The 17,691-nt window shown below is 39.7% G+C and overlaps 1 protein-coding gene across 1 annotated transcript; it reads right to left on the bottom strand.

Moving 5' to 3' along the window:
- Nucleotides 1–327: 327 nt before the first annotated feature.
- phf24 (PHD finger protein 24) lies at nucleotides 328–13,938 on the bottom strand. Its single transcript, XM_029516482.1, has 7 exons — nucleotides 13,513–13,938; nucleotides 12,089–12,274; nucleotides 8,241–8,319; nucleotides 6,869–7,071; nucleotides 5,907–6,073; nucleotides 1,590–1,667; nucleotides 328–424 (listed from the first exon to the last, which is right to left on the bottom strand). The coding sequence occupies exons 1-7, from the start codon at nucleotides 13,936–13,938 to the stop codon at nucleotides 328–330; spliced, it is 1,236 nt and encodes a 411-aa protein (XP_029372342.1).
- Nucleotides 13,939–17,691: the final 3,753 nt, after the last annotated feature.

Below are 17,691 nucleotides of genomic sequence, written 5' to 3'. Positions count from 1 at the left end.
AGGTGTTGTCCTCTTCCTATCTTTCACGTTCGTTGGAAGCCTTCAGGTTTTGGAGTTGGAACCTGCGACAGCTGCTGTCACTTGCATGGTGGTCGTGTCATTCGGCATGTGTGTTGTCAGCGTCATGGATTGAGGTCACACAGAAGAGGAGAGATTCTGTCGATGGCTTGATCTACCATCTCTTGGTGCTTCATCCAGTTTACTTAGTTGTCTTCCCTTTGCCATCGTGTCATCATGTCTGTCTTCCTCCATTCATCTGTTCACTATCGGGTTCACCATCTACCTCCCTGTCCCTCTCTCTGCTTGGGTGCAGTTGTGGATCCTGGACTATAGAGGCAGATGGATGTGCATGGCAGAACTATTGGGACGTGCAGCCAAAATGTAGATGGCACTCTCCCTTAAAAAGTCTGCCCAGGTCACTGATCTGTTAAGAAAGGTTTGTTTGTTTCATTTATTAATCAAAATTCCTATTTGCAATAATTTCTTTTCTACAAAAAATGTTGCGCATTGATAAAGCTGAAAACTGTGGCCATGGAACGTGACACACTAAACACTGTAAATAGAGGAAGACTTCACTATAGTTTCTATATTTCTTACTGTCAGCAAATCTCATGAGAAGCAAACAATGTACCATTGTGTGTGTAGCCAAAGCTTGACATGTTGTTCTTCTGTGCCATTGAACCTTCATTGTTGAAGTAGTTATTAAAGGAACATCAATTAACGTCACTCAAATCCAAACAACATGAGCACTATACACAATCTTACAGCTGTAAACACTCGCTATAGTAAACCAACAGTGGATTGATCCACCGCGGATTGATCCACCGTGGATTGATCCACCAACAGTGGATTGATCCACCGTTGGTTTACTATAATCCCAAAAGTGTTTCCTTTCACTTCAGTCGAATTTCTTGAAAATTTGCTTTGTAATATGTTTCACCCATTTTACATCCTGACATGACCCCATGTACCTACACCTACACCATTTAACGCTGCAAAACAGCAATCATGCATTAAAAAACTATTCGGCAATATCATAATGCGATTTGCCTAATTATGTTTTGAAAATCAGTCCTAAAGTATGTTTCGCTAATTACAGTTCATTCCCACTTTCTTTGTAATCTTGGCCGAGGTGCTTCCAGAACAGCGACAAGTATTTCAAAATCTTGTAATGTGACGTGAAGAAGATTCAAAAGTCAAGATACCAAAGGGGATTGATTTTCATTTGGAGGGAAAATAAAGCATGAAGCAAAGAAGGTCATGCTTCACTCCTCCAGGTCGTATTGTTTCTCCAAAAATAAATCCCTCAGTTGCTGCCCACAAACTGCTCGACTGTCTTCGCACAGAGGGGACCACTGTGGGGTCACAGCAGCCATGTGTGGGCTGAAAAATATATCTCTGTGGTGAACACAGGGACCAAGGTTATGCAAATTTCCCCACTTTAGGGAGTCTGGGGGCCTGTAATGGTTGTTAGAAGTAAGAGCCTGAGAGAGCAGCTTTTCTGATATTTGCTGCCAGACTCTTACATTTCGATTTTTTCCACCCTGCCTCACCGACACTCACTCAATATTTACTGTAAGAGAACAAACCTGCTTTCACCAGTCTTGCTCCTTTCGCTGTCAGAGCTGCCCGGACTGCTCTCACATATGGGCCCCACTTGACTTATACTAAACCAAAGAATAAAGAAAAGAAACAGAATGAAATGTGTGTGTTAGCAGGCATAGGTAGATTTCCTTGTTCTGGGAAAGGAATAAATCTGTTCAAAAAATAAATAAAATTACGCAAATTCATTATTATCATAATGTATGTAAATAAAACGTTTAAATATACATAACATGAGAATTTCACGCTTTTGCTGAGAAAGGAATAATAGTTTTATTTTAGACGTAAGCTTAGCAATAATTTCTATGCAGGTCAAATCAGAGGTTGTAAATTCTGAGCACAATTTATCAGCTTTTTCCAAGATTCAGTCGCACAATTTACCTCAGCAGATGGAGTTTGCTCCATGTGGGTGGACATTGACGTAGATTCATTTCTTCAATATGTGACATTGAGACTTTTTCGTGCATAATGTAAAGTCTGTCCTACGGGTGGATTTTCCATCCGATGCCAAATCAAATAGGTTGCATAAGAACGTAAGGCAATTTACATTTCACACAAATGGCTGTCTTCAACACCTATGAGTCACTGGTTTCTGATTACTTCAGAGTCAGACAGAAGCTCCTCTGATTAACCCTCTGACTGAAGGTTGCTTGAAAAACTTTTCTCTTTCACACTGTAGCGAATGTAAATGGCTCTAATATAGTAATAAAAGGGAGCAGATATTTTCATGAGAATGAGCACAGTTTCATTTTATGTGTTATGCATGAACGTGATTTGTACACTCACATCCTCTTGGCACACATTGTCCTCTTACATTAATAAACGGGGCTTTTAAAACGAAGGGAACACTTTCTTTTGATTCCTGTAATTAAAGGCTAGCATCCGTACCTCAGAATAACAAGATCTGACAGTAGGAGACACTCACACTCACACACTGCTCATTGGATCTCATTCACGGATGCATTGGTCTTTGATTGCTATATGTTCCAGTTTGGAATTAAGAGGCTCCTCTTTTTCGATGGAGTGTTAGATTACAAATGAAATGTAAACCGAGGGTTTATTTGAGAATGCTTGAGGATTGCAGAGTGCTTGAGGGTGTTGAAGTGAGAACAAAAAAAAAAAAAAAGGCCATGCATTGCTGAGTCACACTCACCCACAATTCATAGGATAGCAGAGTCCCATGAGTCTGTGGGGAATGTTGAATAGGTGAGAGGAATGGAATGGCACAGCACATGAGATTGATTTCACAGCTCATGCACAGACAAAACATACAGTCCCCATGCTGAAAAGTGTATTTAACTGGGTAAATTCCTTTTTTTAAAGTTTACTGCCGTTTACCTCCAAGACAGAGTTTTCGTTGTTACCCTCCAGTTTTGTTTTTTTTTTTTTACATTTTGTGTATTAAATGCAAACAGATTAAGCAAGATGTATCAAGTTAATTTGCACTGAATTTGGTTCGGGGAATTAGACATTGGCTTTTTTTAAAAACCCACTACATTGTGGAGCAGATTTAGTTTGATTGCTATGAATTCGATTTTTTTCCTTCTTCCCTGGTGTTTGTTGTTTGACACTGGTCTTGGCCAAGGTATGTGCACTACTGTGAGAGTTTTTGGATTGTTGGCATCCAGTTTCTTTTTCTCTTCAGCAGGTTTTATCAAAAAATGCTGAATGCATTGGTACTTTTGAAATGCATTGCACTGTGTTGTTGTTGTGAGTTACCTTACACTGTACATGCATGTGTTCCTGTTACTGTGTCCATGATCTGAAGCCATTTCAGAAGTAGAACCCCGCTTGATCTCAGCTCAAAAAGCATGAACAAAAGTTTCAATAAAAAATAATAATAAAAAAAAAAATCACTTTTCAATTGAGTTCAAATCGGGGAAAATGGCTTCATTCATCTCAAACATGTCAGTTTATTAATAGAAAGAAAACTAAACATCAAACTGACAGCCAGTTAAAAGCCTACTAACAACATGAGTGGCAGCACAGAATACATTATTGAATGAAACACATCATGTTTGTGCTTTTGAAGGAAGCAACTAGCTAGATTTGCTTTTAGATTTTACTTGCTTTGCCTAATACTCAAGGATAAAATTTCAATTCATGCAAAAGAAAAGCTGAAATACTTTCTTTAAGACTAATTAAATAATTATTTAATTATTGCTAATTAAAAGTGCTCTTTTGCCATTTCCTTAGCAGTGTTGCACTGGAATAATGATTCATTGCGTTCTGCGCAGGGCGAAGTGTCAATCAGGAACAATGCCTCTGGCTCCTCAGCCAGTTGAAAGCTCCTTTGCAACTTGACAGAGAAACGACATCATTATGTCCCAGTCCCAGTGTTTCAGGACACAGTGGCTACATTTTCAGTGCCATTGAAAGGTGAAGAAATAAATCGAAAACTCACTGTGGGGATGGTGAACCACATCTCCCGGAGGCTTCAAACTGTCGTGAGTTTGTTTTTACTGAGTAATATTGGTGATCCTTAAGTCAAAGCAGATCCCCGAAGGGCCGTAGCTGCAGTTTTTGATTTGGCGCAACAGCTAGAGGACACGTTAAATAATAAATGCTCACAAACGGCACAAACATAAAAGCAGGACATAGCAGGACATACTCAGAAAACTCTTGTTTTACTTTTTGAGTGCACGTAATGCACTGTATAATATTTGCAGATCGTCCTATTTTGACAGCTTAATGTGTCCGTATTTCTATTTACTTATTTTAATTTATGAACAGTGTCCTGGTTTTTACCATATTGGAATGAAAGCACAATTATGTAGTCAGATAAATGGTGCAATGCTACAAACATGCCTGTATTAACCTGCATTAAGAATTTCCCATGGATGTAATCACTACTACAGTCATTTATGGATGTAATATGACAACTTCATCACTGAATTAGGTCCACTGAAGAGGTATTCAAACAATATGGCATAAATATGGCCTACAGTGACAAAACTTCCTTTAAAGTGTTGTGAAATAATTGCATAAATTACTAATTTTTTGAGTTTTTTTTTTTTTTTTTTTTTTTTTTATGTTTTAAAACCAACATTTAATCAAAACTGGGAAGCGGGCAAAAAAATGTAATAAAAAATAAAAGCCAATTCTAAATTTCAGAATGTTTTGTCAGCTTTGTGTAGTTAGGTGTCATGCCAACATTAATGGGTTCTAGGTAGCAAACAAAAACCTGATTAGCATTTGTTCAAAAGCTAGACTTGTCATTAACTTTCATCTCATGATGCACCAGTTAAGAAATAATGAAATATGAGTATGAATAAGGATAGAGTAGAACATTTAAGGGGCCTATTTGTAAGTTCTGTCTGGAGCAGAATGTGGTTTCTCCCCAGGAGCAGTTGTTGCAGCTCATGCCTTAACAAGAGCTTCAGCCTTTGTCTATATAATACAAAAGGCTATAATGGGCCCTCTGAGGAATGCTGTCTTCAGGTCAGATGGGAGTGACCCCTGTGGGAAAGTGATGAAATGGTCTGGGACACGATCAGAACGCCAGCTTGAACCACTGTGTTGCTTTCCACTACTACACAGCTTTTAGAGTAATGAAGTTTGATGCTGAACTTGCACTCTTTCTTCCAGACTGACATTTAAACAGCCGTTAATGCTAATTTTATCTATGTAGCAATGGCAAAGCTTCCAGTTAGCTCAGTTAAAGGGAGCATGAACTGTAGTTTCATGAAAATTATTACCATTTTAACATTTGTAAAATGTTTCAAGGTTAGAGTGGAGAACTAACACTGCTGCATTTTAAAGTGATAAACAACTGCTATATCATGAAACCCGAAAAATCTACAAAATACAGATAAGTTGTGGCTAAAGGCAACATAAAGTCCTGAACTGAGCATTTTAACCAACACACACAGGTATGAAGTTGTGTGTTAATTTAGGATCTTTCAGGTTGGGGAATAGGGTTGAGAAAGGGTCCTGTTGTCCAGCACTGACTGTTTCTGTCTTTGTAACAGGTTTTCATGTTTATTATTAAAAGCGGCGTGCCATTTGTGAGGAATGAACTGTTGACACTGCTGCTCCAGCTTTTGTAAACTCCAAGAACAATATCTACTTAGAAAAGAACATGCATTGGTATCTCGCTTCTAGTTATTGTCATTGTCTCAATTCCCGAGACAGCCAAGCCTTTGTCATCCCTCGAAAATGTTGTCAGAATTCAAATGAGATCCAGACTTCGCAAACGCCACCTGATTAGCACATCGATTTGTGCTTCCCAAGGCACGTAAACTTCTAAGCACAACTGGGCATGGAACTGAGGGGTTTTGTGGAATCTCCATTTGTGTGCTCACCTCACGTTACAGGACTGTGAGTCTTTGTTGAGACTGTGAAACCAGGACTGCTGAGCCTGGCGGCATTCTGCCCGTGTGATCACACCGTCTTTATTCAGATCCAGACCCAGGAACACCGACCGGGCTTTGTCTCTCTCCTTGCCAGTCAACAGGCGCAGCAGTGAGTTCTATGAAATATAAAATCCAACAAGTGGGTGAGATTAGCTGGACCTCCTCCTTTAAATCTGTTGTGAAAACGCAACCCCCCCCTTGCATGCGCTCCATTGCTGTAATTTAGGGACCTGGCAGGGTATTTTTAGGGGTAATTTATTTGGCCCTAATCATATTCAATCACATTACGACTGTCCGATATAATCTGCAAGCAGTGATTTACTCTGTGCTACCTCACAGCTGCACGCAGTCCGCAAACTGTAGACTTAATCTCCTGAGCCAGAAACAAAGCACAGAATCTAAACTGCGCTGTGTTGATCAAGTGACAGTAAAAATGAATAATTCCTGGCAGGTTTGTGCGGGCCAAAAATTTGCTCCCGTTTGTCCCCTGAGCAATTCCTTCAAACTAACAATCGATTTGAATCATGTCCCTGCTACTTCTACAAGGCTGGTTAGAAAGTACTTTGGCTGAAGAGGTTGGCATGCTTTTGCCAGATGCTTGAACAGCCAAAAATGCTCCTCTCTTCTCTCCCTGATAGTGAAGACCAATACCAAGCATGTAAATGCTCTGAAATCTTCTCCTTTTGGGTAACTAAAGACATATTTTTGGATTTAGCAAAGTACAAACTTCAAAGAAGTTTTTACGGTGGGATTCCCGAACAATGCAACTATAAATCAATCTTTATCGTGTCCAAGAAATAAGGACGAAGAATTATGATTACAAGAGCTCAGTTGGTTTAAGTAAACTGTACACTGCCTTGGACTGTGTCTTGAATATACTGAACATGTTTTCTCACTGTCAAATACTTTACCTCTGTGCGAAACTTCCTCAATATTGCCAGAGACTCAAAATACAAGAAGTCCGACCACTCAATGTGCCCCTTCTTCTCTGGATCCAGCGCCGCAAACTGGGCCAACACCTCCTCTTCTTGTTCATCAGTCAGGTCCTTATCAAACTGCTGCTTGGAAACAAAGTGTCGATACTGCAGAAGCTCATCCGACACCAGGCATGACTCTAAGGCAGCAGGAAACAGTTCACCACATCGCACCTATTAGTCAGCAACCGGTCTTCATGATAAAAATGAATATGCGATGACTCATTTTCTACAGTGGCAAGGGGCCACCTACTATGGACTGCCCTGGAGTAAAACGACCATGTCCAAGGCAAATAATGCTATAACTTTGAGCAATCCAGGGATAAATTCAGGTTAAAAAAGCTCAATTTTCTGTAAAGTGGATATCTTTCAGTCCAAACGATCTCACCAAGTCCCTTCAGCTAAATGCAGCACTGACCCTTCAGTAGCTATTAAGAAGAGGCAGGGATGTACAGAGATGGTAAAAGAAGGCAGGTTATAAACAAAACCCTTTTTGCCTGGAGCCTTTTAAGAGCTGTATCAGCTAACGACAGATAACCTGTAGTAGGGGAAAATGAGAAGGAAATCCAGTTCTGATATTTGTGTCTCTATTATTTATGTCCCCAGATTATGGTGACTGCTTGTAATTTATTTATCATTTTACAGAGTTGTACATTAACCTTCCTTTTTTTTGTAATAATTCCCTCTCCATTTGTTTGTGTTTTTTTTTTCAATGTTTTGAAAAAGTGTAAAAGAAAAAAAGAAAAAAGAAAAAAAGGAGGTATTAAAATAGAAGGCATAACGTTGCAGTGCACAAGTGGGATTAGAGTTAATTTTGATTTTGCTGAAGCAATTTTAAAAGTTGCAGTTTTATTTATTTCTAGAAATATTGTGTATACCCCATTTGAACCATTAAAATGTGAATTGTATCTGGATGTACGAAAAGCACACAATACCAAATCTTTACACAGAATAAAATACAAATGCGATCGCATCGGCCAAGACAACATTTGCATTTGCAGTCATTTAGCTAATGGTCAACTCCTAGCATTGCTTTCCTCAAAAATGGGACACACTCTAGTCAAGTCTCCCATCCTTGCCTGCCTAATTTTCATATTGAGAGTTTATCACAATACAGGCAGAGTTGAAAGAAAAAAGAAACATTTCATTACAAGGAGTAATAAGAAGTGGTAAGGAGGCAAAGACCCATCCAATCGATGGCAGCATACAGATTCCACTCTGGTGGTGGATTGACTCAATTTTTTAACATTCCCTATCTGCAAACGCCTGTCATTCTTACATTGTGTCTCAACTTGATTAAATGACTCACCTGGGATGATCTTACACTGCTTAAAGGTCTCCATGAGGCTGTACATCTCTTCATCAGTCAGCAGAAGATTCAGATTATCCTGCACACAAGCATTTGCGGAGAGCAGAGAGTTACACTTTGGGAGGGAAAAAAAAAAAAATATATATATATATATATATATTCTTGAAAAATGAATGTGCTCTAATTATATGAAGCAAATCCCAGATAGGACTGCTGCAATTAGTCACTAGTACATAAAGTATTGCATTGCAGATCCATTTCAGCAACTATTCTGTTTCTCAAGACATTCTCATGTATCGCTTCCTATCTCTTTATTACTGTATCATCAGTAAAACACAGCCATAAAGAAAAGGAAGATTTGTAGTCTATTGTAGAGAATTACTTGTGTACACTTATCCTATTTTAATGCTTAAAAAGATAACAGATTGAACAGTTAATCACAGCTATAGAAAATGTTATTGATATGAAAATGTTATTGTTATTGAAAATGACTTTGATTTGAATATTTTGCCTACTTTTAGAAATTACTTGTAATTGGCGTGGTGGTACTTAAATGGTTGCTTTGGGATTCATTGTGATAAATGAAATTCCAGTTTGTTTTTTATAATCTGTCAAGGCCCTGTAAATGCCACATTATGAAACCAACACAAAAATGCACAACCACCCTCAACTGTGGGAAACACAAAAAGGAGGCACAGATATGTGAGCGTCAGCCCATATTAGAAATACAATATGAAAAAGTCTGTGTTAACTCTCAGTGTGGTTACTTTTAAAAGGAGTGTTTGCAATGATTTTTATTTTAATGAAATATTTAAAATTGTCATGCACACCTAAAATTTGCATTCAGCCACTCTTCACACAATAGAACTGCACTATAATTAGAAAATATTGAACAAAAACGTGGAATTAAAGAAAGCAGATTTAAACTATTAACTCTCGACTGCTATCCCACCATGTCCTCATCATTCCTATGCACAAAAGTTTAATCCTGCATAAATGAACAAGTCCACATGGCCTCATTACATCAGCCATGGAGAGCTGAACATGTGTGGTGTCCTCTTGCATTTCTTTTTTTTTTTGACTTGTCATCGATATCACAGCACCAGCAAGCACCTTGCTACCTCACTGTCTGCAGCATTTACAGACCAAAGTCTGTACTGTGGGAGTATTTAATGATTCATTTACTTATTTCCTCTGCTCTGAATGTTACCCAAAGGCTCTTTTTAATATGTGGGTGCAGGTGGGTGGTTCAGCTTAACTTAATATTTAAATCATTCGCTGGAGCTGGAAATTTCACTCACATGAAAAAACTCGTCATTTCCTCATCCATCCATTAATTCACACACTTCATTCAGGATTACCCTGCATCTGCCCCCATGGAGCCATTCCAAATATAGGAAAAAAAGTGTGCTTGGTATCCTACACCAACATACTGTAATACAGTTACATTCTTTTTGCAACATAATCATATTCACCAATGTCATTCTAAAGCCCAACATGGATGCATATCAGGAAAAAACTAATAGTTCAGAAGAAAACAGTGCATCTCCAAAGGAGCAATTTTCCAAAGGACTAACTAGCTATTTCTACAACTGAAGAACTGTGACATTGTAATAAAATCTCCTGGAGGTGTTTTGTTTATTTGTTTGCTGTACATTAGCAACTCAGAGATCCCCCTCCCTGATTCCAGTGTCCTCATAAAATGAAACTTGTCTTGTGAGCACTTCAGATGATGAGTTATGATTATATATGCCACCCATCAAATAAATATAATTTTCCTAAGCCACGTGGGAGGGAGGAAAATTTGCCCATCATTATAATTATTACAGCTGTCACTGTGCTATATGTTATTAACCACCTCAATAGACTACAATTCCCATAGAAGCTCCTCAAGTATCTCTTTATCTCAGTCTAAAATGTGAGGTATGAGTCAGCATCAAGGAATAAAATATGAGCATGTTGTTCTGCTTCTTTTGCTCTTTTCCTGGGCTTCTCTAATCGGCAGTCCTGGGAAGCCTGAAAAAACACATAGCTCATGATCAAACTCAGTGCCAGAGTAAGAAGTTAAAGAAAATTCTTTTAAATGATTCAAAAGCTGAAAGAATTAATATTTCTATGCTAACAATAAATTAGGTGTTTGTTGTGACGTCATTAGTAGATTATGTCATTATTAAAAAAAAAATAATAAAAAATAAAAATATACCTAAACCCCTAAACCTCATTTCTGTGGACCGTTTTAGTCACGTTTATTTGAGAGCAGAGGCAGATGTTTTCAGTGGGAACATTCTTATAAACCTGAAACATGCAACACCTGAAGAGTCAGATATCTAGTCTCGGGAGTTGGTGAAATAATCAAGAGCCAAAAGGGAGACTGAATATTTCACTTGGATTCATTGTCACTCTTCCTCTGAGTCATTTATCATCCCGCATGTCTGCTTCATGAATGCACTCCTTGATTCTTACCGGGAACATCAGCAATCAGCACCTATAGCATCAAAAACAAGTCAGCACTATAGAGAGGGATCGCTCGTGTTCAGGAACCATTCTTTGCTCTGATTGAATTGGTTGAGCCCTTCTGCTTTCAAGGCTAAGTGTAAATCCATTTTCAGTGAAACTCGGCCAATAAGCCAGCAGTAGCCTCCGCTGCCTGTGTGGAATTGAATGTTAGATGTCACAGAAGGGTTGGGGGGGGGAGAGATTTGTAACAGCTGACTAACATGTACTAACAAGTTTGTTGGGTTCTTTAGCTATAAAAACTTGAATTTAAATAAAACATCTCTCATCCTCTCTGCCTCTGTTAATTTTCCGCCCTCGCACACTGAACGAAGGAGCCAACGAAAGAGGACCTTTCAGCGTTCTCTCACAGATTGTGTGAAAACATTTCGCTCAAAGTGCAAGTTTGGCAAGTTATTTTGCTTCCCAAGGCTGGCGAAAGACAGAGAAGTCCCCACTCAACTCTGAAGGGCCATCCAGGAGGAAGAAAAAAAAAAAGCACTCCTCAGCTGTTTATGCTAGCATTAAAACAGACTGCATTATGCCTCTCACAAGGCAATGATCACCAGAGTCACCAACTTTGGCATCGTTCTTGAATTCCTGATGAGAAGTTGGGTATTTTGTTTCACACTGAAAACCCATCCAGAATATTTCCTCACTTCATTTGAACCCCGGCTGAAGTAGGTTCACGATGAAAAAGCGAAACATTACAGTTTCTGTCGACGCTACTCTTACTTCTAGAGGATGCTTGAGTCTCAGATTCCCATGAAAGAGCTTTTATAGTTTAATGCAGCCACAGCTGGTATCACCTGCTCATGGTTTGGAGACATTTGTCCTGATTCACAGTGATCAGCGCTATGATCAGCACAAGTGCAGATTGCCATTGATGGGACATGATTTATTTATTTATTTATTTTTTTATTTTTTTTTTATTATTATTATCGTTATTTTGTTGGAGGACATAACACAAATTTTTCACATGACTTGGACTGTTCCTGTGTTCCTGAGTGTGATATTTGGCTGGCTTTTATCAAAAGTAGACAAGATGAACAATTTTGTTTTTTTTGTTTTTTTTGAGGCCACAAATGTGACACAAATCTACTTTTACAACCAGTTACAATCAGTGATTACATTTTGTTATTCTGGTTTATTTAGCAAAACATAAAAAAAAAAAAAAATAATGACTGCTAAAGCTTGTTCTCTGTAGCACCTTTATCATGTTAATGGCAACAAACAAAAATACACTGCATTACATAACAATGTACATAATTGTAAATGAACAAGATGCAATAGGATGACAAGCATAATAAACAAAGGACTGTAGATGCTGGTGCCAGTGAGTTGTGCAGACTTACACAATAGTAGCAGCTCCAGCCGGTAACAGTGTGGGCTGTGTCTCTCATCTCCTGCAGGGCTTCAGCTCTCAGGTAGCCCAGCTCCCTCAGGCAGCCATCGTGAAACATCCTTGTGCAGATCCTGCAGGGGTACAGGTCGTCGGCGGTCCAAACCTCACACACATCGCAGATCTCATCGTTCGGTGGCTGAGGTAAAAACAATGCGCAGAGTTTGGTTGGATGGTATTAGGGGGATGTTTAAGGCAGCATCGCCTCCAATATGCATATTTATGTCTGCAGCCTTGTCTAATGTGTGCTGTTTGTCCATCTTCTCTGTACACTCTCACAGTCACTGTGTTTCCTAGCAGTCCATCTATAGAACTGTGAGGTATAGTATCTATCTGGGGTATATCTATCAAATATGTAAAAAAAAAAAAAAAAAAAATAGATAAATCCACTGCAATAAAATAAACAGACAGTCTTTAAGGCTTCTAAGGCTTTTCTGCTTTTTTTTCCCATGCCTTTGTGTTTTTTGCTCTAAAAGCACAATGGGTCGGGTTGTTCTAGTTGCAGTTAATGCATGTAACATTTAGTTATGAAAGTTAGATTACAGAGCAGTGATTCAATGTCTTAATAAGTGTGTGGGCAAGCATTTATAATGCAAACAATAAATGGACCAAATGCTGAACCTGGTGGTACACCAAAGCTTATATGAGAGAGCAAAGAGACAGATGGAGATGGGGATGGAGATGGAGATGCCGGACTTTCAATGTGACAGAGACCAATTCAAAGCAGTTCACAGCCGAATAAACCTACTTGCCAAAAGCATTAGGCTGTTGATGAAACATCACACAATATTGCTTCACTCATTGTGGTCTAGAACAGCCACAGATTCATGAATAGACTAAGGCTACCGATCGGCATTTCTTTTCAGCCTTTTTTGTGCATATCTCTCTACAAGTCTTTCTCTATGTAGGCACTTTTATTCCTGTTCCAGTGTTCTTGTTTAAAAGTGGTGGCGCAACAGAAAGCTACCATACAATGTTTACTCGTTGCAAAATCAAAAACCTAATGGTGTCAGCGCCCCAGTGACCTCCATTCGCTGTTAGCGTCGCTCCGGATAAGGTCACCTCTCAGAGCCTGTCAAAGCAGATTCCCCGCTGTGAAGAGCCCGTCTCGACGTGCTAAAGTGGAAATAAAAAGCCTGACAGAAAGCAACTTTAATCTCACAGAGTTTCACCTTCAAAAAGTGGGTTTGGGTGAAGCTTAACCACTGCTTTATAGTTTGGTAGCGCACTTGAGGGAGGAAAATATATAATTTACAGTCACTGTCATTTATATTTATTTGAAGCCAGGACTTTAGGTTTGCAGAATGAGCTTTGTCAAACTAAAGTATTGCAATGCATTTGTGTTTGAATGACATGTATTATGATCATCTTTAATACCTGCTCTTTCTGGTCCAGTTCCACCTCGACAGGCTGGTCGTCATCAGCTTCCCTTTTGGGCCGGACAAATGCCGGAGGTGTGAGCTGATGGGTCTTGTCGAGTTCTTCAGGCTCCACACCCTTTCCATCCCGCAACCTGGACCAAGCCTCCTGGTTGACCTTGCACTCATCCCTCGAGGGAGCTGATGCCTGCTGGGAGGTGGACGGACCTGCGTTTATGTCCACTTCCTCTGTCTTCACCTCATCTAGAGTTGCCTCCTCGGGATTTGCTGAGGTCTTGGCAGGCCCATCAGCTTCCTCCACTTCTCCATCTGCTTGTTTAGCTGTGACAGCGCGATCTTTAAGGCCAGCCTGGAAGGCAGAAACAACTGTGTTGTATTGCCTCACCTTCTCCACCTCTTTCTTCTTTGACATTAGCACTCCCATGGCTGCAGACAGAGGGTGAGACAAGAAACACAACAGTTACACAAGTACTCTGCATCTACAAATTCATCATAACTTTTACCTCGGGCAGTCATTACTAATCAAGCAATAGAATTTAAAAAGGAGAACAAACATCCCTTTTTATTCCTATTTTTTGTCTTTTATTGAGAGATAAACTCTGAAATTACCGTAATTTCCAGATTATAAACCGCTACTTTTTTCACACGCTTTGAACCCGGCAGCTTCAATAACTATGCCGCTGATATATGGATTAACAAGCTTCATGCCGCCAATACATTTAGCGTCACATCGACCAATGAAACAGGTCACAGTGGACACACAGTGAATTAAACACACCCACACCAAATTCTTTAGATCAGTCATTTATTTTGCGCTTCATGGAAAACACACGAAGCAATGCATATGATGCAGCTTTCAAGTTAAAGCCGATCGATCTGGCGAAAAGGCAAAATCTTTCTGCGTAACATAATCCCTGCTATTTGGCATTTCCTCCCATATTTCCGACACATGCTGCTTATAAACAGCGCGGCCTATATATGTACGGTGCGGCTTATGTTCAGGTGCGCTCTATAGTCCAGAAATTAAGGTAAGTGAAAAGCATCATAGCTGTCATGAACGTTTTGATTCAAATATTTCTTCCTTGAAATTGGTGTATGGAAGTTTGTTGTTTGGTTTTTTTTTCCAAACTCAGCTACAGCCACTGAAAACTATTGAGCCCGTTTTAGCATCTCTCACCTGGAATTTAAAACTGTGGCGTTGATTCCAGCCTTACTTCTCTCCTAATTCCCTATGGTGGTACTTTGTAGTCAAAATGATGTGTACTGACAGTTATTTGAAGACTCGAAAGGCAGAGTAAAGAGATCTTAAGTGGAGCTGACAGGGGTAGGTACCATAGCAGTGACAGTAAACTCACTGAAGAGAAATCATGATTTTCACGCAGAGGATGGAAGAATGTCGGGGGGGTGGGGACTGAGAGAACGCAGCTATATGCAGGGATGAGATCATCAGCTTTTGGAAACATTTGCTCTCTTCGCACATCAGATCTTGTTTTTACCCGCACGTCCTCACGTTTTCCGCAGACCCTGAACAGCTCGGCCTCTCCAAATCTCGCACATCTCTCTCTATCAGCACCAATGTCCCTCAACTCCAGTCCTTATTACTGATAAACCGTTCCCATCTGCTCCTGGCTCATTGCTCATATTTCATATAACAGTTCAAGCTGCGTGAAGATGTGACTATTGCGGTGCAAACTGAAAAAACAGGTCTCATAACCGGCAGCACGCATTACATACACAATGAGGAATTTATCTGCCTTTGTATGCAGCAAGCAAGAGAACATGCTCTTCTTCATTCACACTGCGCGAAGGTATAACGTTTATAGCAGTGCAAAAATCTATACACTGCTCTATATGTGTGTGGCTTTATATGCAGCTCAGCATGTCATAGATAAATAACTGCTCACATGACTCATTGGACTGGCAGCCAAAAATCCTTAATACCTCTGAAATAAAATGTGGACTATCTCCCTCATCTTGACCTGCCGATAAAGAAAAAGAAGATTTCTCACAGTTAAAAGTACTACTACTACTACTACAACAGGCCAGTAATCCAATCATTTTCTTCTAATTTTTGGAATACAAAGTGAGAGATTTTTCCACATTCAGAGGCTTCTGTCTATTTGTCGTCTGCCATCAGTAAATGAAATGCAGGTGAAAGAAATTTCAACAGCGCCACTGACAGAAATGACAGACAATACTCCTTGTCAATCACAATGTCCCAGTTAGTTTCAGAAGCTCAACTGTGAACAGTTTTTATCCAAACCTCTGTTATTGTTCACCGTCTCGAGAGTTTTGGCGCTTTCAGCAGCAGGGAAAACTCCATTCACCTCCAGTATATAGTCAGAGTCATTTATCATTTGTTACTGACATGAATGCCAAATGAGAACTTTGCTTTTCTGCTGGGTGAGGTGCTCGTGCTGAAAACCAAATCTCCTGAGTTTTTCTGGGATTACTGCTCAGCATCCATAATGGTCTTGCTCAGGGAACCCCAAGAAAGCAATCTTCAATATGCATGGGGTGCACTGGGTGCATGAGAAATGGTCCCACAGCAGGATACTCACACATGGCATCACTCACCACAACTCGCTGAGTTCAGCCAAAACCGGCATTGCTTCATTTCACGTCTGACTGTTCACAGCATGAAACCACTAAAGGTAAGATAAGGTAAGATTGACGTCCCTTATACCAGCAGGATACATTTACTTAATTCCCTGCCATCATCTTTGGCCTTCTAAGACTTTGCCTGATATACCATGAGAATTTAATTTTGACAAAGTTACGGTCACAGTTATAGTTAGATTTTTGAAATAAATTGATCAGGACTATAAAATCCAAATATAGAATGAGATGTAATCTTGTCAAAATGGTGGCTGATATGATCTTTGTGAATTTCTCAGAATGAGATTGTACACTTCTTGCCCACTTTCAGCAAATGCGCTCTAATATGCGGAACAATGTGCACTGACTTCTCATGTCCAATGAAGTGAGATGCAACTGTGACTCCCATTATTGAAGGAAAAAAAAGAATCCGCCTTCATGGATTCAAGTTGATTACATGGTACTTACGGGACATGTGTCTTAGCTCTGAAATGCAATCCCATCTATCCACCCTCCACATAAGTGCGCGTGTGAAATTCAATCGCCTTTATTTGACGTGAAATGGGAGTCTTTCCCTCTCCCTTCCTCGTGGGCAGCATCTAATAGCCCACAAGGCCTTTTATTTTCAAGACTTACGCCTTATAGACTCCAGATTATACAACGCTCAAATGTATCATCTGCAATTCTACGCCAGCTGTAGTCTGTCTGCTGTGATTCATTCAAACCATCCATAAAAAAAAAAAAAAAAAGTGAGAATATATTAAATAATGCATTGAACACCAAGCTTCTCTCTAAAACGAGGTCAAAGGTGAAGTCCACTGAAGGTGGCTGCCACCTCATTTTATTTGAAGACTTTTTCATGATGTCATTGTCTCTGCTGATTAAATGTCAAAACAAAGCATACTCAGCTGCTTACTAAAATGGATTGTGTTGTTGTTGCGCTGAATTGCTCTGCGGCGTGATGAGGTGCTCAGAGTTGGATAGGAAGTGAAGAAGTTGACACGCTGACTATTAACTGAAACTCCTTCAGGTAATAGTTGGAAAACAAGGGAAAAATAAAGATTCAGGTATCCTGCTAGCAAAAAGACCTGCTCCGTAGACGCTCTTCCTCGGGGACGAGCGCTTCATTTAAACGGCCTTCTTAGTCACAACCCCTCCTGCAGTCTGATGAGTGACAGTGACATTTTGAGAATATGAAATTATTAAAATACACATATGTAAGTGTGTGGAATATCAGGTAGAATATTATCCCAGCAGCTGGAATTATTTATCTGCTGAGGGGCTGTCTTTTGACACGGACAAGCTTATGCTCCATCATTTTGATGCAGGAAGAGTTTGGATTTTGGATGACAGAGGAAAGAGAAAGGGGGCATAGTGTTGCCTGTACATGATACATAGCTACTAACATTTTTCAGTGTGTCCATTTTGCTTTCTACATGTGTAAATTGAAAATATGCAAAAAAATAGGCATGTAGAAACACAACTGTTCATCCAGGCGCACAATGTGATTACAACCAGAGTTGTGTGTGCATCCTTTGTGAGCATCGGTTTTGGAGTATTTGCAAATCTAATGGCTGCT

Source organism: Echeneis naucrates, chromosome 12 (assembly GCF_900963305.1).
Source record: "Echeneis naucrates chromosome 12, fEcheNa1.1, whole genome shotgun sequence".
In the NCBI taxonomy this organism is placed as follows: domain Eukaryota; kingdom Metazoa; phylum Chordata; class Actinopteri; order Carangiformes; family Echeneidae; genus Echeneis; species Echeneis naucrates.
Note: the sequence above shows the minus strand (reverse complement) of the source record. Positions and strands in the feature narration are given on the sequence as shown.